The 27,069-nt window shown below is 36.2% G+C and overlaps 3 protein-coding genes across 4 annotated transcripts; 2 read left to right on the top strand and 1 right to left on the bottom strand.

Annotated features, from left to right (window-relative positions):
• On the top strand, positions 1-5,551 carry LOC103704789 (smr (Small MutS Related) domain-containing protein). Its single transcript, XM_008788228.6, has 5 exons — positions 1-299; positions 967-1,913; positions 4,107-4,522; positions 5,131-5,200; positions 5,315-5,551. The coding sequence occupies exons 2-5, from the start codon at positions 1,129-1,131 to the stop codon at positions 5,376-5,378; spliced, it is 1,335 nt and encodes a 444-aa protein (XP_008786450.4). The 5' UTR covers positions 1-299; positions 967-1,128; the 3' UTR covers positions 5,379-5,551.
• A 1,325-nt stretch (positions 5,552-6,876) lies between these two features.
• Positions 6,877-15,205, top strand: LOC103704788 (NAD(P)-binding Rossmann-fold superfamily protein). Its single transcript, XM_008788227.5, has 5 exons — positions 6,877-7,250; positions 7,428-7,497; positions 8,665-8,858; positions 8,960-9,132; positions 14,768-15,205. The coding sequence occupies exons 1-5, from the start codon at positions 7,023-7,025 to the stop codon at positions 14,835-14,837; spliced, it is 735 nt and encodes a 244-aa protein (XP_008786449.4). The 5' UTR covers positions 6,877-7,022; the 3' UTR covers positions 14,838-15,205.
• A 935-nt stretch (positions 15,206-16,140) lies between these two features.
• Positions 16,141-26,224, bottom strand: LOC103704787 (acyl-CoA). 2 transcript variants are annotated; one of them, XM_039133566.3, is made up of 12 exons: positions 25,927-26,224; positions 24,674-24,820; positions 24,385-24,567; positions 24,112-24,194; positions 23,785-23,983; positions 22,058-22,179; positions 21,457-21,523; positions 19,748-19,798; positions 19,324-19,376; positions 18,657-18,867; positions 17,863-18,033; positions 16,141-16,568 (listed from the first exon to the last, which is right to left on the bottom strand). In XM_039133566.3, the coding sequence occupies exons 1-12, from the start codon at positions 25,984-25,986 to the stop codon at positions 16,509-16,511; spliced, it is 1,407 nt and encodes a 468-aa protein (XP_038989494.3). In that variant the 5' UTR covers positions 25,987-26,224; the 3' UTR covers positions 16,141-16,508. The 2 variants fall into 2 exon arrangements, with proteins under 2 accessions (XP_038989494.3, XP_008786447.1); XM_008788225.6 differs by having other exon boundaries at positions 24,687-24,820; positions 25,927-26,027.
• Positions 26,225-27,069: the final 845 nt, after the last annotated feature.

Raw genomic sequence — 27,069 nt, 5'->3', positions numbered from 1 at the left:
GAATGAAACATAGGTTAAAAGCCTTCCAACATAGCTATGAAAATAGGAAAAAAATAAAGATAGGCTCGGAATCCTTTCGCCGAGGCCCCAAATATCTCAACCGAAACCTCGTCTCGCTTCGCCGGAAGGGATCGTTGATGGATACGGGATGCAGACTTTCTTCTCAGCCGATTGTCTCCTCCTCCGTGCCGTCCGATCTGAAGAACTTCGCGTTCCAGCTATACGATTCCTCGTTCTTGGTCCGATCGACACCTTGGTTTCGAGAACTGTGGATTGGGGTCTCAGAATAGCGCGACAAGGCATGCCCTAATTTTTATTAATTCCTCTACGATCCCAAGCTTTTAGGATTTATAAATCTAATTTAGGAAGAATTTCTCGAAATTTGATTAGGCTTTTTATTTGTAATTTTTTAGGAATTGTTTTGCCTTCGCGTAAAGATTATTGGATAAACGTGGATTTTTGTAGAATCTATATTTTTCTGATGGTTTTATTTTGAGAGAATAAAGATAGTTAATTTTTATTTTTAATTCATATTTCTTGATTTATTTTTGTTACTTAATTTAGTATAACAGCTCTTTGTTGGCATATATATATACACACACACAAAATTCGAAATTTTGATGAAAATTTGAGATATATATTTTTAAAATAGATAATAATTTGACTGAGTTAAGAAGAAAAATATAACTATATCGGTGGATTTAATTTTTAATAAAAAATATTTTTCTCCTTCCCGGGCTGACTGAAGTTATATTTTGAAGCTTGGATGCTAAGAATTGGTTTACAAGAAATATCTTAAACCTTTTCTTAATTAGTGAATTTAGATTATATAATGTTTAATCTTATTAGCTGACGTTAGAAATCAATGTGGGAGATATCAGTCATAACAGCCTTTATGTTTTCCGTATGCTGTCAACCGGATTTATATACACTTATGCTTGATGACTGCTTGTTGTTACTTGTTAGGTTGAAAAAGCTTCTGCAAACTGGTTGAGTCAAATTTGTTGGGGCACTTGCGTGGGTTTTTTTTTCTCCCTCATACTGGGCTGGAAGATTAAAGAACAAGTATGCGGCATATACATTATTTTTCATGAATCATTCCTGGTGATAGTCCGTTTGGTTTCTAAGATGACCATCTCGAGAAGTCCATTAAATTCAAATATGCAGCAGCCCAGGGTCCGCACTCCTGGTTGGGCTGCCTTTGATCGCAAGCAGCGAGCGAAAGATGGCACCTTGCCTGAATGTGATGCCGATCCTTTCCCATCCATCTCCAATGCAACTTCTTCCGGTTCTGCCAAAAATTTGGTGACAAACAATAGCACAAGTATGAGGTCTTCTTCTTTGGCTGTTCGCCCGTATGTAAAATGCCCACTACCTGTGAATAACCAGAAAAGTGGATTTTTAAATGATAATTCTGCTGCGAGGCATCTAGATCATCAAATCACTGCCAAAAATAATGTAAATCCTGCTGTCAAGATGCTGAAAGATGTTCATAGTTGGGCTGATCAAAATTTGATTAAGGACCTATTAGCTGCTGTGAATGGTGATGTGGACCAAGCTTCCATTATTCTCAAAGCAATGGTTTCACCTGACTCGAACAAAGAGAAGACTAGCTGCTCTGAACTGAGCACTTTTATCAGCACTAAAGATAAATGCTGGGGGCAAAGCCTTTCAATAGATAATAAACTGTCAGATGGTGCAGATGCTGTGCTAATATCAAGCAAGGGCCCAAGCACTTTTATGAATGATAGTACTAAATTTTCAGTGGACAGCAAGCCAGCTAACAATAAGCTATCAGATGGTGCACATGAGGTGCTAATTTCAAGGAGATTGTCCTCTGTACCTGCTGAACCTGAGTGGGAAGAAAATGATGTCTACTTAAGTCACCGGAAGGATGCAATAATGATGATGAGGTATGACTGCCTCACATGTAGAGGAAAGATTTATTTATTTGATCTCCAAATTAGTTTTGTTATTTTTATCATTGTTATTTTGTGCTTTTGATCAAAGTTACAAGGATACAACAGTCACATGCATCTACGTTAGGCATTTTCAATAAAAAAGAACTTGACTGCATCAAATAAAAGTCTTCAGAAGCTACAATAATAAAGTATTTCAAATCATCTCGTATGTAGCTTTTATTTAATTGATCTCCAAATTATTGTTGTTATTTTTATCCTTGTTATTTTTTTGTGCAATCTATCAAAGTTAGGAGGACACACCCGCATGTGTGCCGGTTAGACATTTTCATCAAAAAAGAACATGACTACATCAAATGAAAGTCTTCAGTAACTACAAATAATACAGTATTGCAGATTGATTTCCGTATTTGTGCACGAGTTACAACATGTAATTGTATGTAAAACTGAATTTACCAATCACGGTGCATGAAGTGTCTCATAGAAATGGCTTTGGACTTTGAATTTTTGTAGTATATTATACAGTATGTTTTGCTTTTTGCAAATATTGTGTTGCACAAGTATATACTAAATGAAGGCTTTAAGTTTCAAGAATTGTCAAACCCTGTACTGTAGTTGACATGGACATGGATATTGCATTGTGAGAACACATTGGTGGGCATCATTACAAATTCCAATATTCCAGATGCAGTCAATATGGATTTTATATCTGAACACATTAACATGAGCATGGATATGTTGTAAATAATCTAGAAATTGAAAACATTTTAATGTTGATATTTGACATGGGTATGTCATGCATGTGAGACTCTGTGATGCAGACGTGCACATCCACCAAAAGGGATAAAAATATTTATTATTTAGATTTATGAGTAAATTGTCTACTTGTTGGTGAAATAAGTTTTCCTCCATTTTCATGAAAATTTCAATTAAATTTATGTTTAATACATTCTTTTTTCAAACATTGTTGTGCTGCCTGCACTTGTGTGATAAAATGATACTGCTCCTAAGTTAATTTGTTGTACTGTTTTGTAAAATTTGTGCTATGGGTCATGCTTAATTTGAAGCTTGCAATTGATGTATATTGTCATACTTATTTGTCTTACTTCTAAAAAAAATCATATGATATTTAAGCTCCTTTACTGTATGGGACCATACCTAGACATGTTATGGTGCTAGAGTTAAGGTTCAAACTTCAAAGACAAGATTCTATTTATTGGAATCAGCTTTGTTGTATATAAAATTTCCCCACTCCTTCCATATCTGCTACTTATATTACTTGGCAGTTCTTTTTGCAACTGTTATAACCCAAGGATTGATCTGCAGTAAAGAAGCGTTCCGCAATCCACATTTTAGGCATGCATTGTGGAATTGCAAACTTTTAAGCCTTGAACATGGTCTTCAAGGTTAGAACATCGATGCTGTATCATTAAGTTCTATATCTTTGTTGTGCTGTTCCTTTGCAAACTTGCATATGCAGTCGCAATCTTTGTTAGTTGTAAGCATAGTTGTATGGAATCACGAGCTGAATGTAAGCTCACAAGAAGCTCCGACGGACATTTTCATATACACTTGGTTTAAGAGAGTGCAGCAAGGAACTGTTATTTGATATTCTATTAGATATATCTAGACCACCCAACCTCCCCCCATGCATGGGGTTTCTCTCTTTTCAGGCCCAAGGTGCACGCACAAGAGGGCCAGATTGAGAACTAAAGGAAATAATCCAGGTTTTAATATTAATAAGTGAAAAAATGTTTTGAAAGAAGGAAAAGGAAGGAGCTAAGAGCTTTTGTTTGATTGGATCATTCATAGTAGATATTTTCAGTAGTAGTTAGATTAGTATTAAGTTACAATTCATATGATGTTCTTGGTCAGAATTGCATAGTTTTATTTGACTGATGTTCATAGTTTATTTGACTGATGTGTTCGATTAGAAAGTATTTTGATGAATTGGTATGAGTCTTTTCTAATTATGGATATGATTTGGTGGAACCATTCCTTCTTGACTGGTACATTCTTCTCTATTTGTTCCCTGGCATATGATGTTCTCCGAAGAAGTTGCTAGCCTACATGGAAAGGGTATCACGGTATCATATAAGTGACCTAAAGGGTTCTAATGAGTTTGGATATCACTTTTCTGATCAATTTTGTTGATAGGATTGTTTAACATATTTATCTTGTCAATAGGGCGGCATCTCAGCATTCACGGGCTGCGAGTAATGCTTACTTGAGAGGTGACCATGTTTCTGCACGTCAGTTTTCCCTGAGAGCTCGAGGAGAGTGGACGGCTGCTGAAAAGCTGAACATGAAAGCAGCAGAGAAAATCTTACACATTAGGAACAGCGATAATGACATCTGGAAAATAGATTTACATGGCCTGCATGCTTCAGAAGCTGTGAGGGCATTGAAGGAGCGTCTGCATAAAATAGAATCCCAGGCCATTATGAGTTGTTCTGCTTCTTCTGATGGGTTAGTGAAACTGGAGGCTGGAATTTCACACTCAGCATCATTGGAGACTCTTAAAGGCTTGGAAAAGGACTCTCATGCGAAGAAGATGAGGGCATTACCTCAGCAGAGACAAACAGTATTACATGTTATTACAGGTGTAAATTTAATGCACTTAATACATGCCTTGTTTGCCCTTTCAATAATTATATTGCAAGTATGATAATTATATTGCTACTAGAAAGTATAAACCAGGTTGTTCTCAACCAGGGCTTTGGCCCTTGTGGCGATGAACATGAACAAGGATCATGCTTATTGATGTTTTGGACGTCTCATCTGTTGATGCATGCCTATTATGATTGCATATACACATGGATACACATATTCATGAATGCATGGATCTACAATATGAATGCATGGTCATTTGGCAAGAGGAAACCTCACAGTCTACATGGTACAGCAAATTGGAGGGTTATTTTATAAATAAATAGTTAAGTTACTGTTGGAAGATAATGTGCTGGTCCCTTTTTGGGATACTTGGTAAACGTTGATGTGGTTTTATATTGTAAAGCATGAATTGTACTAGACAAGTGCATTAGCAGTTTGCCAGGTAAATGGTCCAATGGGATGGTTGAATCATGTATCTTATATTATCATGTTCAAGTGTTGATATTTTTTTGGAAATCATGATATCCGTGCTTTTCTGTTATGACTTGCATGTTAATAGATGGCATTGAAAAGTTCATGTAATTTCCATTTCTTCCAGGGACTGGGAACCATAGTCGAGGACAAGCTTCGCTTCCAACAGTTGTCAGAAGCTTTCTTATTGAAAATGGGTAAATGTTATTTCTGTTCTGGTGAAAAGAAATTAATGCTAATTTATGGATATATAGATCCTGCATTCGGTATTTAGTTACCCAGTTACCTATAATGTCAATACTTTCTTGTAGATACCATTTTGCTGATGCAAGACCTGGTGTAATTGCTGTTCGCCCCAAGTTTCGCGACAAGTGAATTATGAGATCCTGTCATGGGTTGTGTATGACGTCATAATTTATAATCCATTTTGGTCCATGTATGCTTCTATGCTTCTCTTGTTAGTGGAACCTTTGAATTATTTATTGCACCCTATGCTTCTTGTAAATTATGGACTCAGAAATGAAGGCCATGGTGTTCAGTGTTTGCAATATTGGTTGAAATTCATGTTCATCCATTTCTCCTTTTGAATTTCTACAGTATAACAATAATAAGGGTGGTCAGGTCTATAAGGTTCTTGTCATTACAGGGTCGGGTTAGATGTACGCAGTCTTACTCAACAAGTAGAGAAATTTTTACCATTATGTCAAGGCTCATCCTCTTTCTATGGCATAATAATAATGATGGGATATAAGTATTCTTTTATCTGTCTTTTTGAAGCACCAGGAATTCTTATACTATATATTGACATACGTGATTTGAAAGGTTTATATTAAAAAATCATCATTATTATGATAATCACAAGGGCAGTACAGATCCATATAAAAAAAATTAAAATTTTAGCAGGAAACAGAGTCAGGATGGGAAAAGATAGGGATTAACAGCAATTAACCTTGTGGACTTTATTGGGGGGCGGGAAGAAGAATGAAAAAAGAAAGAAAGAAAATAAGAAGAAAAAAAAAAAAAAAAGAGGGAGAAAGAGGGTACCTAAAGCTCAACCTAAATGGCTATCAAGATATGTTATGCAGGGCATATCATTCTCTAGAGAAATCGAGACTCCCCTTTTCAACAGGATTTGAGACTAAAAGAAATCCGAATCACGTTACAGCCGGAGATTGGTGCTAGTCAAAATATAGCGCCAAATATAGTGGGTCCCTGGGAACTAATCTCCTCATGACACGTAGGCCTCAAAGCATACTCGTTCTAATAATATAATTGAGTTTTTGAAATTCTACCTGCAACTCTGCAAGCTCTATGAAATCTGTCATGCCCAAATTTTGAATCGAAATGTAGTTTCAGTTGTAGTAATCTACAAATGCAGAGTACATATATTCCCTCTTAATCCACCTCCATATTTTTTTTTTAGACAAACAAAAAAAGAGCAGCACACTGCCATAAGGAAAAAAAAAAAAATGTAACAATAGGATTATATAAATCAAAAAAGTTAATTAGTAAATGACAATCCTACACCATAAGCACTACATCAATTATGCACCATAGAAATAAATTAGGTTGGACTAACAAAGAAGACACGTCAACATCATTCTTTTCTATTGGCAAAAAATCTGAAGAATAGGGATGGTTCCGCTTCACACGACTAAGAGAAGGTTCACAACGCGGCAATTGAAACCAGCAGAAATTGAAAAATTAATTTTAGATACAAAGATAATTGAATACTTATATATATATATTATTTTGTGAAAAAAAGGGTTAAAAAATCAAAAAGCTAGATGTCGAAATTACATAAGAGGAATTAGATTCAAACTTGCTTATCACGTGCAGCGAACGTGGCAAACTCTCGTCCTCTATGAAACCGACCTCACCATCGATCAATCCCCAGAAGAAAGAACAAGTCGAATTGGATCAATCCGCCGATAGAAGCTCCGGCGCTCACCATCGGTCATCGGTCGATCACCAGAAACGCAGGAGAGGGGGACGAGAGAGAGAGAGAGAGAGAGAGAGATGACGGTGGTTCTGAAGGGAGTCGGGGCGCCGAAGACGGTGCTGATAACCGGGGTGAGCCGTGGCCTCGGGAGGGCCCTCGCCCTGGAGCTCGCCAAGCGCGGGCACGCCATCATCGGTTTTGCACGCTCCCAAGAGAAGATCCAGGGCCTCCTGGCTGAGCTGCCATCCGACGACCCCGCCCCCTCCTCCTCCCCTTCCAAGCACCTCATCATCCAAGCCGACATTGTAAGCCTTCCCAAATCTTTTCCGCCCATTCCTTCTCGTCATCGTCTTCTCTTTCGCAATTCCTGATAGTTGTTACCTGATCATTAAAATTGAAATCATTTATTAGGGCTGCTCTCGAGTTTTGACGATCCTAGTTGAAGAATGATGAGTTGTGTTGCATTTTATCTTGATTTGTAGAGGTCGGATACCAGCATCAAGGAGTTGGCAAGGCTTGTCGTGGAGACGAGACGGGTGCCCGATATCATAGGTTTGTAAGCTCCCTTTTGAAGGAGTTGTTTCTTTCTTTTGTGAACTAACGTAGTACTAGTAAAAGTAAGAAAACAGAATAGAGACAGAGAGGATAGACAGTATTGTTTGGGTTTTAGGATGTTCTCGGTTAAGTATCAGTTTTCACAAGGTCGAGTTATCTGTTGTTATGTTTTCATGTGAAATTTTGCGCATTAAATATGTTATATCTTGATTGTGTTCAAAGCATTGAGTGTACCATTTGCTTTTGATACATCTTGTTTGTTTTATGATTTTATTTGATAGTTTTGGTATCTGCTCTGAAAATGAATGTTCGGACTTAAGTGTTAGTTATCCATCTGAAAATTGTCGAAAACTTCATGATATTTACTAGTCTTATCATTAGGAGGAGAAGTGGAAAAGATTCTGAAAAGAAAAGCATTCCCCTAGGTATATATGTACATTTTATGTTGTTGACTCCACTTGTATGATGCATGTGAGCCGCCATAACATTTGTGAAGTATGTTGTTGTTTAAGACTGTACTGGTAGGTGGCTCTCATTGTTGTGGTTCTGTTCTGATCCTGTAAACTTAATTATATGAAGTTTATGATTATTTAGTGATCCTGGTTGATTTATTGAATTTGCTTCTAATCAGAAATCTATTCCAAAAGTCTACTTTCTCCACTTTATTTTGTGGCTTTGCTATATTTTGGCTTGTGGTGCCTTGATGCATGTGATGGGAAGACCTTATTTTGATTCATTATAATAGTCCTATTGATCACTGATGCACTAGAAGAAAAAAAAAAATCTCAATTTAGTCTTTAATATCTACATGATATCAGAATTTTATGATTCTCAAATGGATATGGTGTTTTAGATAAAAATTTATTCCTCTTGAGAGAAATGGAGGGCATTGGTTTGTGGAAACAAGCATATTTTAAATGGTGGTTGAGTGATTTGTATCCCTACAAGTTTTGATGATTGCCCTTGTCTGCATCTTGCTTTCCTATTTTCATTGTTTAATACTTCTTGTTCCTTACATTAATTTATCTCTTTAAAATGGTTTTCTTTTTTTGGGTAAACAAAGGTGACTATGATGTACTTTGTTACTTTTTTTAACTGAATTATTACTTTGCTTCCATTGCTACTACATTACTGCATAACTGAAACAAGGGTGTATTTCTACAGTAAATAATGCAGGCACAATAAACAAAAATAATAAAATATGGGAAGTACCAGCAGAGGAATTTGATACAGTGATAGATACTAATATTAAGGGTGTTGCAAATATACTCCGGCACTTCCTGCCACTTATGATAGAAAAGAAGCAGGGAATTATTGTTAACATGTCTTCTGGTTGGGGAAGATCAGCAGCTGCAGAGGTAATCAGATGCTCTCAGTGTGATCATGTTAATGTATTTTTCTTGTTGCAAAATTAGTCTTTTATCTTATTTATGCTCTGAAATACACTGCTCTGCTACAGGTGGCACCCTATTGTGCTTCAAAATGGGCAATTGAGGGTCTGACACGGTCTGTTGCAAAAGAGTTGCCTCCTGGTGTGGCAGTTGTTGCACTTTCTCCTGGTGTGATAAACACTGAATTGCTTGCCTCATGCTTTGGGAGTTCTTCTGCCCTATATCAAACACCTGAATCATGGTACTTCTTTTCATTCATCCAGATACTACTTTTTCCCTCCTTTTCAGCATTCACCTTTTATTGAGATGTCAACTCACAAAAATAGGGACCTTGCTTAGTGTTTATTTCATCTTATCAAAGCATAGCATTTGCTTGAGATGTAGACAAGATGTAGACAAGGCATGTTGTGATCTTTCTTGCATATAGGTATTGCTTGCATTTTTATGCTTCTTAGATATTGGTTTCTTGGGGAGCACCAACTGAAATCGTTTAAGTTTGGTTCTTAATTTGTGAACTGTAAAGTCTATCCCTGCCCAGCACCCCAACTGCCGTGGTTGGTGGTGCAGATCCGATATGGTGATTGTGTTTATTGCCTAGCTTGATGCACAAAACCTTTTAAGTTAATTACCTTTCCTGGAAGAAGTTGTAAAGTTATCAAGCTGTGAATAGTCCTATTTCAGAATATAACATCTTTTTTTTTTTTTTGGTGGTTTGATTTAAAATGTCTAGGTTTTGTCTTATATCTCTGTGGTTCAACTTTCCAAATTAAAGTCTATAGAAGAATTCAAACTGTCATTAATAAAGCTTCAGCTTTTAACAGAAGGCATTTTGTATGCTTAAATTATCTTGCAGCTTCACTAAGATATTGCTTGCTTGATAAATTGGTTCAGCCTTTGTTTAGAAACAAGTATACCGACATGTGAAATTCACATCAGACTAAATTGACGACGCTAATGCCGATTCAGGGTTGTTTGTGTCTCTGTGATGTCAATCACAATATAACCAAAGAATGAAAAGTAAATATTTCGAACAAAATATAAATTTTTAAAAAAATTAAAGAAGTAGTTGATATTTTTAGAATTATTTGTTAAGAGATCAAAAGTTTTCTGTCTTATAAAAGCTGAAGTGATCCTAGAATGAACAAATTGAGGTGGCATTTGGAATTAGGAATTAAAATGATATCTGCATGATAACTAAGACACATTTTCTCAGTGAAACTGAAAGCCATAATGCCTGGTCCATGACACCCCTTGCTTTCTTGTAGTTACAAAACAAATTGGTAGGCTGGAACTAATGCACAAGAAGTGTTAACTTTGTGGAAGAAAAGGAAGCACTACAATTTTGGTGGGGTCAAGAGAGTGAGTGAGTGAGTGAGAAAGGTAGGGGTTTATAATTTTGGAAGAACTAGAAGGGCAGCATTCACAGGGCTCATAATTGGAAATTTACGGTAGGAAAAGGATGGACAATTTTGCTTAACCTGTTCATTTGGCTCCCCCCTTCCCTCCTGCTGTGGGAAGAGAGAAAGAAGTTCAACGCCAACGAATATTAGGAAGTGGTGGGATGATGCTTCCAAAGAGATAAGAGTTGTTGTCATCTGGAGGGAAGCATCTTGGTGGATAAGGTGAGCATATTTGGAAACAAAATGCTAAAGATTGGTCATACCCCTTCCAAGCCTATTGAATTTCTAGATGGCACAAAAAAGATGTTACATAAAGTGAAAGAACCATTGGTGTTGATTTTAATATTGGAAGAGATCTACTATGTCCATGAAACTTTGAAGAAAAAACAACAAAACTCATAGAAAGTCAACTTGATTGATAATAATGAAAATCAAAGTTAGGAGATAAAGTAGTAGTGCATCCACACAAGGACAAAGCAAAGAATGTTATTTTGGATTGAAACAGATAATTTCAGAATGTAACTTCAGATATCCTGGATGAATTTGTCATAGTTATATCCATTATTTCGGTAGGCCAGCATCTTTCATAAATGTTCAATCTTCTATGGGAGTCAATTTTGATTGAGTTTTCTGTTTTGATTGTTTTAAGTAATCAAGTTTCGTCATGTATGAAGCTATGGTCCATCTAGTGTATTAGGTCATTACCTTTCCTAAAATCCCACAAAAGATGCATGTGAATCAAGTTTAGTTTTTGGTGATATATTGGATGTAGAAAAAATCATTAGTATGACTATGATGTTTTCTTAGTGTTGCAATTATAATGATATCTTATTAAGAACTCTTTTTTTTTCTTTTGAGAAAGAGTTAGGATGCTCTAACCCGCTTTCAGAACTCGTTGAAAAATTAATTTCTTAGTTGAGAAATCGAGAAACTCATGCAAATCTTTGAGAACTTTTTAATTTATTAATATAAAATAAAAGATAAAAGTTACATTTAAAGTTCTTGATAATTCATTTTTTGGCAATTGGGAAAATAATCATCTACACATGGATTTTTTACTTGATGCCAACACCTATCCCTATATTGTTCTGGGTCGATATGGTATTGAGACATACAGGATACTCCTTTGCGACACATGGGATGGTTGGCATCCTAATAGTTTAGTGTTTTTTACTGGTTTTGATGATTCTTAAGATTCTTTAATCTCTTTGTTAGGATTTTTTAGCCTCTTAAATACGTATGGTAATTATATGCCCCTAAAATACTGTGCTGTAGATTGATCCCTATCCTACAACACATTGGAATGTCATGATGCCAAAATGAAAAAATTTTAGCATGTTTCCATTGTTTGCTTAATTTTTTGCCAAATAAATGGAAAAAAGGGGGTGCTAGATTACCTTACTGAATGTGCAATGATTCTAACAATAAGTCCAACTTTAAGCTAGGGGAGGCTGGATCTAGGTACCTCCTCTCCCTTCTTCCTCTCCTTCCTCTCTTCTGTCCCTTCCTCTCCATCTCTTTCTGTCTTTCCTTGGCTCCCACACATGATCGAACCAAGAAAAGAAATGAGAACCAACAGATGCTCTCTTTTTCTGTGCATGGGACATTGCTACTGGTGAGGACACAGATTACTGTTTTCAGCATGTTTACAGGTGTCGCCGGCGTGCATAGCACTTTGGCCCATATGCAGAGGCCCTAGTATTATTTTCTTGTGTATTTTCTTTTATTTATTATGCATTTCCATCCTTATGTTAGTTGCTATTTTTAGCTGGCTTGTTATGGCTGTATTTAGTTGTTTTAGCGTCCCATGTTGTTTGTTGGATCATGGGTAGTTACATGATCACTTGTTGGGATCATGAGTAGTTATATAGGGGGCTATATATGGAACCCCATGCCTCTTGTTTAGTCAGAAAAATTGGAATAAAAATCTTGCTTTGGCAAAATTACTCCTGGATTGGAGACCACTAGAGGAGGATTCCTTGAATCTGGTGGACTCCAGATTCCCCCCCCCTCTCTTTGTGTCTTTGAAAGTTCTATCCCGCATCAGCTACTCTCAGTAGTATCAGGCGACCTAGCTAGCGAACTAGAAAATCTCGGGTGGTGCCCACAGAGAATGCTAGTATTTCCTAGTTTATGAGCGAACTAGAGTCTGGGTGTCCCATGTTCCATTCTCTCATCAAAATAGTATGGTGCTAGTGGGATGTGCCAATTTGGTCGAGATGGAGTCCTTGCCTCTACATTTCTCAATCTTGAAGAGAAAATTCAGTTTAGTTCATTTAATTGATAAAGAATTGAAAATCAATTTGAGAAAAGGGAAAAACATTCCTTTGACAAATTATGATTACAAGATCGGCTACAGAAGGAATTCGTTCATGTGAGTGAAAGAAAGGAGGGGGGTGGTCCTAGGGGTGAAGAAGCATAAGAGGGCAAAAAAAAGTTGGACTGGATTGGGAGACACTCATTTTTCTCAATATAAAATTTGATACCACTCAACAATCTATGAGCATACTTGAGAAGCCCTTTTCCAACATCTGCAGTCAGCTTGATAAACATACCACTGATCGCTCAATTCGTATTAAGCTATACTGGCTTTTTAACCACTTCCTTTTCAAAGAAGGATGGTCCAAAGGGGTGAAGAAGCATCAGAAGGCAAAAAAAGTTGGAGGACTAGAGTGGGAGATGCTCATTTTTCCTCAATATAAATTTGGTACCACTCAACAATCTATGACTATACTTGACAAGTCCTTGTCCAATTTGCAGTCAGCTTGATAAACATACTATTTCATCACTCATTCATAAAGATATACTGCTTTTTTTACCACCTCCTTTTCCAAGTTCTCCCTGAAAAAACTTTTGTCGGTGTTCTTGGGTTTGCCTTCTTCATTCTAATTGTTTCACAAAATCCAAGCCTTACTTCATTGAGACCTCTTCAGATATTCAGTGTACATGTCCGCACTAGCTCAGTTGGTTTCCAGCTGTTTAATCTAACTAGGTCTTATTTAAACTAGTCTGTCTGAACAAGCTATGTGTGTGGATTTGTTTGTTCTAATCATGAACTCTTGACTAAGTAAGAGCTAAATTCTCTGATTTGATATCTTAGTAACCGGGGTAGTATACTTTAAATGCCCTTCTCGTTCCTTAGGTTTTGGCACATCCTATGCATGTGACAGCACAAACATTGAAAATCTTCTATTTTCTCTTTTTCAAAATTCCTTAATAGCTTCCCCCCTTTATTTGAAAGTCTGTGTTCGTTAAGAAATAAAGATTAGTCAGTTGATATAACCAAAAAGAGTGAGGCTTTCTAGGATGGAAAAAAATTTGGGATTCTATGGTAAAATTCAAGAAAAGAAAAGAAGGATATGATGGAGTTGCTCCACTTGGTTTTTCTCACATATTCATGGGCTCCAGAGCACCTTAGAGCATGTCCGCCACATCCTTAGTGAATAACTCATGCCTTGGAGTTGCGCTTTGCTGTGGTCTGATTTCCAGAGTTATCTTATTATATAATAGATATATGAAAGTGCAACTAAAGCTTGTCCCTTGTTCATTGTTGAGATCTCACCTATTCCAACCAATTCCAAATTTCTCTTGAACATAATGATTGGATTGTCAGGAAAAAGGAATACTGACTGGATCTTAAAGAACTTTGGATTTTTAAGTATGGGATGATATATCAGAATGTACTGTTAGATCTCCTACAACTGTTAGCATAGTTAGTTGGCGATGCTTGCCCTTCAGGTTGTCCAGGGTTCAAATCCTGGTTATTGATCACCTAAAAAAAAAAGAGTGTACTGTTAGATCTCTTCATGACTTGTTATTTATTGTGGGTTATGTTTTCCATACTGACAATAAGGAGCAAGCGGGTGCTCGCACAGATCTGTGGTCGGCTGTACTTTATTTGGGGCAAGAATATTGTAACTTTTCAGCTTTTAGAAGCACCTCCCCACGAAGTGTCCTTTCTAAAAATGTTGAAAAATCAGCGGATGTGTTGTCCTTTTGTCGTCAGTGTTGACAAACTGGATACCTTTTCTCCTGTCCATGTTGTGTGAATTTAGGGTCTAATCTTCTTGTTATTAAATGGTGCGCCAGTTAAACTTTAAGCAAATCTGTACTTACCCTGCTCAATGCTCCTTTCTATGAATTAGAATCTATCTCGGTAATTTCAGTCCGCCTTTATAGTATCAAGAGCGTGAGACTAACTATTTACCCAGCTGAATGTTTGTCATACTTGTTGCACTTATTATGTATAAAAGTTTTTCTTAAATTGTTTTCTCATGTTTGAGGAGTCAACTTGGCAACTTATAGTCTATATTAGATTTAAGGTAGAACAGAGTTTTCACCTTCACCAGCTGTATAGGACTACACATAAGCAGATACTATTATAGTACGCTGACATCTTTTCATATCACCATGGTAGTTATGTGCGCACGCTTTAATTCAAGGAAGTTTACTTTTCTCTATTTTTCAATTGGTCAGGGCCCCAAAGGCAGCTACATTTATACTAAATCTCACAGTGGAAGATAATGGTGCTTCACTCACCGTGTGATGACAGCATGGCCAACTCCATCATTACCCCCCTGACAGCAGGGCTAACTCTGACATTTTAATTGCAATCTCAGGGAACTCCAAATGATTCTTTCATAACTAATGTTTTGTGGATTTGGTGTTACTCACATTCTTGAGTTGTGAAACCACTGGCATTTTGATAATTTGTGGAACACATTATTGATGCAGACAAAAGAAATGTAGACTTAGCCTGTAATCCTTTAAGCATGGAAATATCTGGCTGACAGCAGGTACAAACAAAAATTTGTCCCTGTCCATTATGATGTTAACTTTAGACTTTGCAATGAACTGATGGGGACCTGTACTTTCAAAGAGACCCTAAATCCCAGAACCATATATTCTAGTAAATTCTAGTTAAGGATAGACCTGTACTTTCGAGAAATTTTATGAAGTTTGCAGGAATGTATGTCCATCGGTCGAAGGCATAATAATATGCCATCATCAAAGTTGATTGCTATTTTCCAGAGGGTTGTACATACAAGGTGGTGTGATCCTTCATATATGTTTCCCATGCCGCCTCATGGGTATGCACAGCGACAGCTCGGGGAAAGAGTGGAGCAGACGGATTGCATGAAATTTATTTGCTTGGATCCTGTTTGTAAATTAAAATTCTCCATCAGTTGGAGGATGCTGATTTTGTGTCCTCTCTCTGTGCTTGTGTAACTATATGCTACTGCATTTACAGGGGACGAGGTATCCACTATTTTAAAAATAAAAAGGAGGGATCCTTCTCTATATGTATGACACTAGAAAACATTTTGAATTGGAGTTTTGGAGGATTGTTATTTTTATTATCCTTCGTTAGGAGCTACCTGCTGTGGAAGCTTGTTTCCTTCCGTCGGGACTGCCTCCCTACCTGCTTTAGTTCCTGGATTGGATCACGGAAGACAGAGAAGAATAAGCACGCATAATTTTTGTTTATGAAATAAGTTCTAATTATCTATCCTCTCTCTGTTATGTTTAAACGTTCTAATCCAATCTTATATTTTTCTTGGTACTGTTTCTCATAAATGTACTTGGTTGATAACTCTGTTTCCTCCTTCAGAAAACATTTAGTTATTATCTCTTACATCACCTAGTGGAGGATAAGAGCAGGGAATTAGTTCTTTGGATGTCCTGATCCAATAAGATATCCTCAGAAGGATGGAAGAAGATTTTGAGCATCCAAAGCGCATGTTTCTCTTAAAAGAGTATTGAGAGTGTATGTAGTGAATAAGCAAGAAAACTCGCCTGAATGACTAAACTGAAGGTAAATTGGAACGTAAAATAAAACAGTGTAAGTATGCTCGGTGGAAGTTTTATTTACTATTTATTTCATCTGGCTGGGAAATATTGAATTGTTTGTGTAGCAAAAGCCTTTAGAAACAAAGGCCCAGAGTCAAATTGGTATTCTCAGGAGTGTTATAGGAGGTGATCGCCAAAATTCTTCTTGAGTCCTGCAATGCAACCATGAACAACTTTCACAATTTGATTTACACTCTTCCATGCTGGTACTCCTCTCCCAACTGTTTGAAGTCTTAAAACCCAACCAAATCATCACCTCAATTCCTAACCAAGCATCTATCTGACTTTAGGGATATACACATCTCAATTTGACTATGGAAATATGCATAGAAATTTCCACTCACAAACTTGCTATGGTCGGTGCCTCTTAATCTATTCCCTCTTTGAAGGGCCCGGAGTCATGTATCAAATTCATGACATGCTTAACCTGCAAGAAAGCAAATTAATAACAAATCAAAAGGAGATGCAGTCATAGGTTAGATGGAGTACTTCTAACATCAACTGAAATCTCTGATAAAAATGAGCAACTGAAGATGATTCTAAGAAGCTGAAATTTTTAAGAGTTGCAGTTTATATCTAAAATTTGCAGCAGCACTGAGAGTTTTCTTATTTTTTTAAATAAAAAAATAAGAGTAATTATTTAAAATTTTGCATCATATTCTTCAAAATGATGTCAGCTAAAATTTCACTCTGCCAACATTCTATATATTGTTGACGCAACTGGATGTCTAAGTTCCAAACAACGTGGAGAAAGAGTGGAAAATTAGATGATTTTACTTGAATTATGCACTATATAGTACAAATGTTTATGATCAAATTGAGTCCCGCCAGAAAAGAGAAAGGATTATGCATATATAACATTTATAAGGAATTGAAAGTCCGAATTTTTTATTAACTCAACCATTTTTTATGGGTATTGCCTCCATGGTTCAAGGTAGGAGTACCTTGTAAGTAGCATTTTAGAATGAGTGATACTACGGAGCCCTAGCATTTTAGAATAAGTTATACTACGGTGCCCAACCCAGGTACCAGCCCAACCAAAAGAAAAAAATAATACATAGCTGGTATGCCACGTGGAATTAGGGGATTGGTGCCATACATGGGATCACTGAAATTCATGGTGGGGTTGTGGTATAAAGCACCAATGCCTTTGTGCCATGTGGTTGGCCAGCAGTCTGGAGCCTTTTTTTTTTTTTTTAATAAGGAATCCAGTAAAACTCCATCAAACAAGTGCTTTGGTTTGCATCTACAAATGAGCATACCATTTACTAGGCTTCAGGTTTTCTTATATTTAGACTAATTTTGCTACTTTAAGGAATAATGGTGGAGAGCCACCCTCTGCAGTCAAATCCATATACTCTCCCAGAAAAAGCACCAATGAAAAAGAGGAGCCAACCGGGTGAATGAAGTCCCGTTGACACTAATAGTATAGTCTACAAAACAATTTAAGCTAGACAGCAACAGGTTAGAGACAATGGCCTGTAAAATCAAAGAAGGTGCTTTTGAAGGATGAACAAGTTGGAAAAGTAATGCAACTTAAAATTAGGTCAATGATTATGCCATCAACTGTAAGGTAGTCTGAATGGAGTCCTGATTTCAGACCGAGATTTGGAAAAATATATAGAATTTGATATTTAAACATATCCATACCAAAAAAAAAGAAAAATAAATATGTTCAGGAATATCAAGTTGTCATAAAGTTGAGAAATTAAGAGCAATACCTGGTCTGTCTCGTATAGAAGAAAATCCTCTATAGCTTTTCTAAAACCATCATTCAAAATGTAGTGACAACTGTATGTTGTCACAGGAAGGTAACCCCTCTGAATCTTATGCTCCCCTTGTGCTCCTGCCTCCACTTTACTCAGTTTTAACTCTATAGCTGCTTCAATTGCCTATAAGATGATCCAGATTGCAATGAGCGAACAACAATAATGTTTGAGGTGTTAATGGTGAATTTTGCAGATGAATATTTCCTCTGCGATGAATTATTGCATTATATATATTCCTTATCTACCAAATCAATGTATTATAGGCTTTCTATCACATAGGAATACTAGTACAACCTTGCAGGGAGGTGCATAGGATGCATCTGTGAGTCAGGTCTGGGTGGCCTTACCTTTTAAAAAGAAGAAAATGCATTTTAAACCCAGAGTTTCAGCCTGTCCTGAAGAATGATTCTTTACCTCTCCAATTGGCTCATAATACACATCAACCCAATAGGACTCAAGGCATATGCCTATTAACTGCTCAGTTGTTAGCGCAATGAGAAGGCACAGGGATCATACTGAGACAATGCCTTCTGATGGCTTATATTTGGTTTAGGGGAAGGAAAAAAGCCTCAATCTGTTATTCTTGCATTTTTTCAGCAAGGACTGGCTAAGAAACTTCAGTAAAAGACTTTAATTTCATTTCTTGCACAAGCTCAATTTAGTACCTACAGTTACACTTACTTTGCCCAATTCTACAGCTAGACTGAGCAGCCATTCCACATTTGACTGGGGGTAAAAACGTTTACCTGATAATAACAGGCTTCAAAATGCAAATTTGGAAAATAGGCATGCGGTAGACACCCCCATAGGCGACCAAACAAAGTATCCCCTCCAATAAGGTTAAGAGCTCCAGCAACAAGTTCATTCCCATCTTCCGCAACAATAAGCAGTACATGGTCTCCCATCTTTGATCCCATGTTGTGAAAGAAGTCCTTCGTTAGAAAAGCCCTACCCCATCTACAGATAAATCAAAAGGCCATAAATTGATATGAAACTATAATCCATTTCTAAAACAGCCTATAGAAAATCGAACTACAGATTGATTCTACAATTTGTAAGACAAAGAAGAAAAAGACTGCAAGCAGAAGTGGGAATGCAGATGGCTGATCAGACTCCTGTGTGGAAATTTCTCACATACCATCTGGACCTGATTTTTCTCAGCAAGGTAAAATCAATATCACCATAATGAAGTCAGGCTTTAATACATCAGACTTACCAACATATCATATCAACTAATCAGATAAAGTATTGCAAGTCTATATCAAGTTTGGGAGAAAATAAAATAAGAGCAGTGGGCCTTATAACAAACAAAAAAACAAACAAACATCTTTAACACTGTATAATCAGCCAAGAACACTTGAATAGGAAAAGACTCAAAGAAATAACATCAGAAGATGTCGAGAAGAACCAAACTTGTTATCTGTTGTGCTGCGGTAGAACTTATAGAAAGAATCCCAGTGTTTAGCCTGCAATCACATAATTAGGCAAAAAATACAGTAAGAACTTAGTGCGTGCCACTTCTCACCAGTGTAATAAAGGTAAAGGGACTGAAAATCATACAGGCTGCAACTAAAAACAACATTTCTAGAGAAAAACTTCATATTAAGAGTTCAGTCATACAAAACATAAGCAAGGTAGATGTAGATATGGTGTATATATATAGGGACATGCATGCAGGTGATGATAATACATAAGCAAACTATAATGGAAAGAAAGCAAATACAAGGCCTTCGATTTTGTATTTTCGTGATGAAAACTATTTAAAATTGGCAACCTTATCCATTTATATTACAGAGTCAAGCTTAACATTATCGCATAACAATTGACCAGTAGATACCTTTATTTCATCACCACGAAGGCGTTTAATTTCCAAGTTCTGCACAGAAATCTGCAAGAGAAATTTCAGACAGAAAGTTAACTTGCAAAACCAAGAAGCTAAGAAATGATGGGTCAAATCTATCTGGGATGTAACATGAGTAATACTTGCAACTTCCAAGATTTTCGCTTATATTCAGTTATCATATGACGAGTTAAAAAATTTGACAGACTAATGGAAAGGACATGATCATGAGCAAAGAACTTTCTAACAAATTGATATATCTTTAAGTTCAGTTAACAGACTATTGGAAGGAAATGATCATGAGCAAAAAACTTTCTTACAAATTGTTGTATCTCTAAGTTCAGTTATTCAGTTATGCTTGCTGTTGTTATGTTTTCATCTGTGGGAGCCAATTATGATTTAAAAGAAGAGCTCTATTCTTCTGCTTTTCCTTACAGTTATTACTCCTATACCTTTAACTGCTGGATTTTTGCATAGCAAAATCAGTTTCGCGCTGCAACTAGATTTGACTACTCTAAAACTGGCTGCTTTTCGATCATTTTGATCTCCTAAAATCTCTTAAATCTTAAAACAAACATGAAACAATGTGAACTCAATGTTCCTTAATTGCTTTATTCAAATTCCTATAAAATCACTTAACCTGAAAACCCTAAAGCCATAAAATCACTAATTAAAAAACTTTTTATTTCAACCAAGAAACCCTAGGACAACTTTCCACTGATCATTAAATTCACAGTCAATTTAAATCTTTTCACATTTTTGCAGCATACTAGCAAACCCTTGACTTCATCTTAACAGCTAATTGCTTGGCCTACTGCTGCTTATGTGCACCCCTTAGGCTCCTATAATCTTGCATCACATGTCAATTGCACACATACAAGCACTTGGACTAAGGTGTACTTGGAGATAACATAAAAGAAGGAAATGATATGTTTATTTACATATAGTACAAAGGAAAAACAGATTTCATCTGATAAAGATTGGTGAAAGTACCAGTTAGTATTGGTGCATACCGATCGTATCGGTACTGAACCGGTACATGGAATAGGGGGTGTACCAATACTCGATATGCCAAACCAGGTACCGTACTAGGCGTCCATCACTGTAATAGGAGTGTAGCGGTATGGAGTCCGATACTAAGATGGCGAACCTTGGGTGAAACCCAGAGCAAATGGAAAAGGAAACATGAAGCCATCACCAATTTAATGACATAATGTGAGCAATTGTCGAAATAGTAATGACTGAAGGCTGTGAATTTGATTAGCAACTAGATATTAATTCAAATTTGGATTCTACAATCATAATGTAGGATCCAACACATTGACCACCCCAGTTAAAACCAATTTTGCAATGAATAATTTAACAGCTGGATAATGTTTGCCAAAATAAATAGTTTTCTAGATGGATGAGTAGCAAACTCAGAAAAATTATTTATTCAATTTTCACTAATAGAGAGTAAAGTATGAGAAACAGGGAAGGAACTAAATAAGGCTTCCAGAATACAACAATGGTTTCTAATCAACCGTACATGCTAGACCAATCACTAATAATAACCAAAGTAATTGTCATGCTAGTTAATGCACATAGAATCAGTATAAGATATTTATATGTTCAAGTTCTAAACAGTATTGTTCATATCAAAGAAGAATTTGATACAATTACTAATTCATGAGATATCAATGAAGGTCTAGTTGGGCAACACCTACCTTTTTTCGCTCTTGCCTGATATTTTTTCGTTTACTTTGCTTCATATCCATCAGGAACTCGTCAAAACTACAACAAGAAACAAAGAGACAAGACTCACTTAAGGTCATAATTATTATGTCCCAGATGATGTATCAGGGCATATGGGTAAAACATAAACTACAATTTTCATTTGTAGCTTGTTGAATATTTATAAGGAAAATATACAACCTTTTTTTTAAAAAAAAATCCAATAAATAAATCACTTCCACCTTTATAATGAAGATTAAGGAATAAAGATATTGGGTCCACCCAAGAATGTAAAATTATGCCATACATGAATATATGAGAGAGGAGCAATCCAGTCAGAAAACAGTTTACAAATAGCAATCACCCTTCTTTTGTCTTGGCCTACAATGGTCTACAATAATAAGAAATATTTTAAGTTTACAACTTAAACTCTAACATGCATATAAATAGAGATACATATATAGGATATTTTTGTATGCAAACAAAATGAGTGAATTGATTAAGAGGAACCCACTAGTATAACTCTATTCTTCATTAGTAGCAAGCACAAACAAACAGCAGAAGTCAGACTAAAAGGAAATCTTTTTAACTTACTTCTTATAATTGCGATTTTTCCAATGATACTGCATCCCTATTCTCTGCAAGAACCCGTCATTCTTCAATTTGTGCCATTCATTTTCAGATGGAAAAGTCACATGTAATGATGAAACCTGGAGCTGTCAGTGTTTAAACAACCACAATTAACCATCCACAGCAGTTCCACCTGAGGTGTTCCATTCTCTTAAAAGACAGATGCTGTCTTATCAAAAAGGAAGGCACTAACTATATAACTGAAAGCATGTCTGTTGAGCACAAGTTCTGACGAAGTAGTGCTTCAGAAGATTGAATGTTCTACCTTATGAAACAGTTAAGTCTTATCAGGAAGGTTTTAGGTATAATCAAAAGTATTGTAAATAAAATCTATGTGAAAACTTATTTCCTTGATTTTCTTGTGAATTTTTATTTGAAAGTATAATCAAGCTTTATAAAAGTGTTAGAAGAAAAAGATGCAAATATAAGGAAAATAAGAAATCTTTGTAGAAAACCATGAAGCATAGAAAGCCAATATAAATGCAAAATTGTTGGCAGAACCAACTTTGACAAATGCATAGATCCTTCAAACAGCTTAGTGGAACACAGTGAAACAAAAGAAGAGAGAAGGAAATTCTAAAACAGCTCAAAAATAATGAATTCTAGGAAATTCTAGGAAGATAATTCATGAGACTAAGCATAAATCTAAGAGAGTATGCAAGAAACACATCATTTATGTCTTTCATGATAATGAACCCCTCCAATGCTGGCATCTAAGCATTCTCACTTTCGATGATACAGAGATTACCCCAGGACAAGGTTCCAGATGAACCATATAATGTAGCCAATTTCTTCTAGTAACAGAAATAATGAATTCCAGTCACTGTTAACAGCCGATCAAACAGCTATTTGATTTTCCAAATTATAGCAACACTTTAGTAAATGATGATAATGACTAACTTATTATGAGCCTCAAACTCAGATACTGTCAGATTGATTCTAGCAAGTTAATGAAAAACAGATACAATTTGCAATGACAAAAAAATGACAATTGGCTTGCCAGGATGTCTCATATGTTTCAGTGGAGATCTCAGAATGAACTCTTAAACTTCACCCTAAGCTAAGATCAAATTGAAACAAAAAGAATTTTAACTTTCTACCATTTGGTCTTGGGAGACAGAGATAAGGTTATTGGAAGTCTGGAACCATCTCACCAGGCACTTAATATGGATATAAACCCAAGATGTACATATAGAACTGAAACACATACTTTAAATGATATATTCCAAGTAAAATGCATGCATAAAAAAGTTAAAAAGTTGAAAATGACGGAATGAAAATTCATATGTCGTGACATTCAGAACTACAAACTTTGACTATTTAATATGTTTAGCATCTTTTCATCTCTTGACCATCAATGTTTGTCATCAGAACTACAAGCTTTGCCTATTTTAACATGTTTCAACATCTTTTCATCTCTTGACTATCACTTTTTGTGCTGCACTATAAAATATTTCTATAAAAAATCCAACATAATTAGATTTAAAAAAAATAATAAGAGAAAAAGAATAAATTTATAAAGTCATCCTTAAATAAAAGGGATAGAACTTTATGGTAATATTTGTGGTTACAAAAGGATATTTAGCAGACCAAAATCATAGGGAATCTGTAAATTTATCAATGATATTTAATGGACTTCAAGAGCTGCATACTACATGCGAAAGTGCAAGTGCATTAATTTCATGCAATACCTTAGAAGTTAGGTCCTTGAGTGCCGTAACTAACATGTCAAACACCTGATCCCTATACCAAGTGTTACGAACTAATATTCTCTGGCCAGTTACTGGAGTAAAAGGTACACACGACTGTAGCTTTGGATAGTATTGAGAACCATATCTATAATAAGCATCAGCCCATGAATGGTCAAAAACAAATTCTCCATATGAGTGGCTGCAAATTCAGATCACAATAGTTAGCCATCAGGACAGAAAAAGGGAACTAAAAGTTATACATGAATGATCTAACATACATTTTCAAGACAAAAAGATCAAAGAACTGAAAGCTTGTCGATGTTAAACCTTTTAAGATAAAGTGGAACAACACCTAAAATATTTTTATTTTCATCCTGAGCAACAACATGCTGAGGTAACCATCCTGTTTCCTGAAATGGGTCCAGATAAATAATTATAACCCAGATAACTAAATAAAGTTAAGATAATTGCTGGATCTTGATACTTTATGCTCTGCTGATGGAGCAAAACAACAGATTGGAATTCCTATTGACAGTTTAATTAGTAATAAATGATAAAGATGAAAGGATATCAAAGACATGTTATGGCCATAGTGCTAACCTTCACTGCGCATCCTGATTCCTCTAAGCACGAAAGAAAAGCATGAGTAAGAAAAGGATTAAACTTTTCAGGGCCAGTCGCATCAACAGCACATGCATCCCAATCCTTTGAAGAAATCACAGAAATTGATGAGACAACCGAAATGGATATTTCCTGTGGCTTCATCTCATTGGCTGATATGCCCTATACAAAAGAATGATTCAACAATATCACATATAACATGAGAAAAGCCTTGGAAAATGACATTAATACACCCCTGGCTCTCACAAGATGAACAACATAATAACACCTCTGGTGCTGACCCTATCAGAGTAAATTCCCCCAAGGAAGGATTCAAGTTCCGTGGCTCTGCTGTCCTCCTAGGCCCCCAAAATATTGCAGCAACCTTGTATGGAGACAACATACTATGGGAACTTTGTCGGTAGAATGGATTGTCCTACAATTAAAGAAAATAAAAAGCTAAAGTACTTGGTAAATTGGCAATTGACAAGACTACATGATGTGCATTAAACATATGTTCCATACAGAATGACCGAGGTTATTTGCATAAATTCATGGGTATTAAAATAGAAATCACACAAACACTAATATCCCCTAATTATGCACCCCTCTAAATATGTTATTGCTGCTATCCCGGCAATAATAGTATTTTTGCCTGGAATAAATTCATGGATATTAACATGGCCATTATTTTTCTGCTATTACAAAATAAAGGATATCATAAAAATAAATGTTATTTTCTGAATTGACAACAGTTCAGTTTGAAAAGGAAATGTTATTTTTAAACAGACAAATTACGGATATATCAACTAGCCGCTTTTTTTTTTTTGGAAAAAAAATGAAGAGACCCCAACGCCCTCTCCCAAATCCCCCTAACCCCAAAAATCCTGGTGAAGGTGGGATTTGATCCCGGTCATTTGGTACAACTACTGCATACTTTAGCAGCTAGTTATGTATATCAAATGGACCTTCAAAACCTTTATGCCAGCACCATAACATTGTAACAACAATTAATTCATAAGAAAACGTTACCCAGTCCATTATTATGAGATTTATACTAAACTAATCGGCTAGAATTTTTTTTTTTAAAAAAAAAGATTTTAGGAATAACTAGGGAGCTCCTCTGAGGGGTTCAACTGAGTGGCCCTGGTTCTATCAAAGCATAGATGTTAATATCTTATCTTATCCTCGGTTTCAGTAACCGGTGTTCATTAAATTCAATTTAAAACAAATTTCCCATTCCAGAAATTTCCCTCTTTAAACACCCGATTCCTTTCCTACTAATTAGAGAAGAAATAAAGAGTAACAATTACATAAAAGGTACCAAATTCCATCAAGAACGAAGAATCGATTATTCAATAATTCTTTCCAAATTCTAGAATTAGGGTAAATTCTAGAATTAAGGCAAGATCTCTACGGCTTAACATCAGAATCGCAAGGAGAAGAAGGCAGAGGCATCAGAATACATCACAGATATTAGATTACAAGACCATATATTAGAAGGCGAAAATATTAAAGGAAATAGTTGGATTAAATGCTTACGCGACCGCGAAGCGGCAGGCCGAGAAAGGGCGAGAGGCGATGCGTCGCGGAGGCCACCATGGCGGGAGACGAGATCGGAGGAGCGAAGAGCGGAGTGGAATAAAGGAAAAGAAATTGTTTAATTAAAATTCATGGGAATATATTTAAGCCACGTGGCGTGCTCGCGATCACCGAGCGGGGCTATCGCCTGGGAAAGCATAACCATGACTGAGAAAACATTTTCCTTTGATGATGGGTGAAAATTTAAAAAAAAAAGATACTGCTCAAATTTCTGGTATCTGCTAAGTATTGGTGTAATAGCATAACAAAAGGCCTTCACAACCATTATAATGTTATAGCATATATTATCTTAAACTTTGGTCATCAGTTACAGATATTTGGATGGAGGATGATCTGTCCACAGTTATAAGTTGGCTTGATGATAAAGGGGTCTCTCTTCATCTTTGCATCTCCAGATTTTTTTCTCTCAAATCGCAAGGCATTCCTTGCATGCTTCTCATATTTACTAGGATTGTTTGGCAGGCTAATTGTCTCCACTAGCTAAAGGTGTGTGTACTCATCGAACACTGATGTTCGGTATTGATTCGTCTATAGCTCAAAGATCTATGAACTAGTTCGTGCTACATTTTTTTCTCTCCCTTCATCCTTATTTGTTTGACTATTTCATGTTTCGAATTTTCTACGGTTACGACAATTTCGAAGATTAATCATTATTTTTATTCTGCACAAAAAAGAATTATCCTGCTCGATTCATTGATTCATGAAAAGATACTGACCTTCTGGGTCTACATGAGCTGGTGCTTTTTCTAAAGGATGATGGTCCTAGAGGACGCTCTTCCCTGTCCAACTCCGATATAATCTGGCTTCGCTTCATTCGGCCTAAAACATTCGTCTTTCGTCAATCTAATTCGGTCGAGCTACCATGTCAAGATCCAAATTCGAATTGGTTCCTGGTCCTGGTTAGAGACCACTGTGTTCGCGCGAGATGAATTTAGTTCCAGCTTTTTTCAATACGGTTAAGTTCAAGCTTCAAAAGGCAGGCCAAGTACTGCAGCTTGTTCTACAGCTAAATAACCTAGACTAGGTTTCGAGAGCTGCTGGGGAATTGATTAGAGCTCCACTTGTAACTAGGAGTCTGTGCGG

This window comes from Phoenix dactylifera, chromosome 4, assembly GCF_051530095.1.
Source record: "Phoenix dactylifera cultivar Ajwa chromosome 4, Ajwa_hap1_PhDact_Kaust_v1.1, whole genome shotgun sequence".
NCBI classification, from domain to species: Eukaryota; Viridiplantae; Streptophyta; class Magnoliopsida; order Arecales; family Arecaceae; genus Phoenix; species Phoenix dactylifera.
The sequence above is the reverse complement of the archived record's forward strand: the minus strand, read 5'-3'. Positions and strand labels throughout refer to the sequence as shown.

Excerpts from the sequence above, each read along its gene's own strand:
- LOC103704787 (XM_039133566.3), bottom strand. The coding sequence starts at position 25,986 with ATGGTGGCCTCCGCGACGCATCGCCTCTCGCCCTTTCTCGGCCTGCCG. Across the intron at positions 22,180-23,784 it reads TCAAGGACCTAACTTCTAAG|CTCCAGGTTTCATCATTACA; the intron begins GTATTGCATGAA and ends AAACACTGACAG. Across the intron at positions 18,868-19,323 it reads CGCAGCACAACAGATAACAA|ATGGGGTAGGGCTTTTCTAA; the intron begins GTTTGGTTCTTC and ends ATTTATCTGTAG.
- LOC103704789 (XM_008788228.6), top strand. The coding sequence starts at position 1,129 with ATGACCATCTCGAGAAGTCCATTAAATTCAAATATGCAGCAGCCCAGG. Across the intron at positions 1,914-4,106 it reads GATGCAATAATGATGATGAG|GGCGGCATCTCAGCATTCAC; the intron begins GTATGACTGCCT and ends TCTTGTCAATAG. Across the intron at positions 5,201-5,314 it reads AGCTTTCTTATTGAAAATGG|ATACCATTTTGCTGATGCAA; the intron begins GTAAATGTTATT and ends ACTTTCTTGTAG.
- LOC103704788 (XM_008788227.5), top strand. The coding sequence starts at position 7,023 with ATGACGGTGGTTCTGAAGGGAGTCGGGGCGCCGAAGACGGTGCTGATA. Across the intron at positions 7,498-8,664 it reads ACGGGTGCCCGATATCATAG|TAAATAATGCAGGCACAATA; the intron begins GTTTGTAAGCTC and ends GTATTTCTACAG. Across the intron at positions 9,133-14,767 it reads TATCAAACACCTGAATCATG|GGCCCCAAAGGCAGCTACAT; the intron begins GTACTTCTTTTC and ends TCAATTGGTCAG.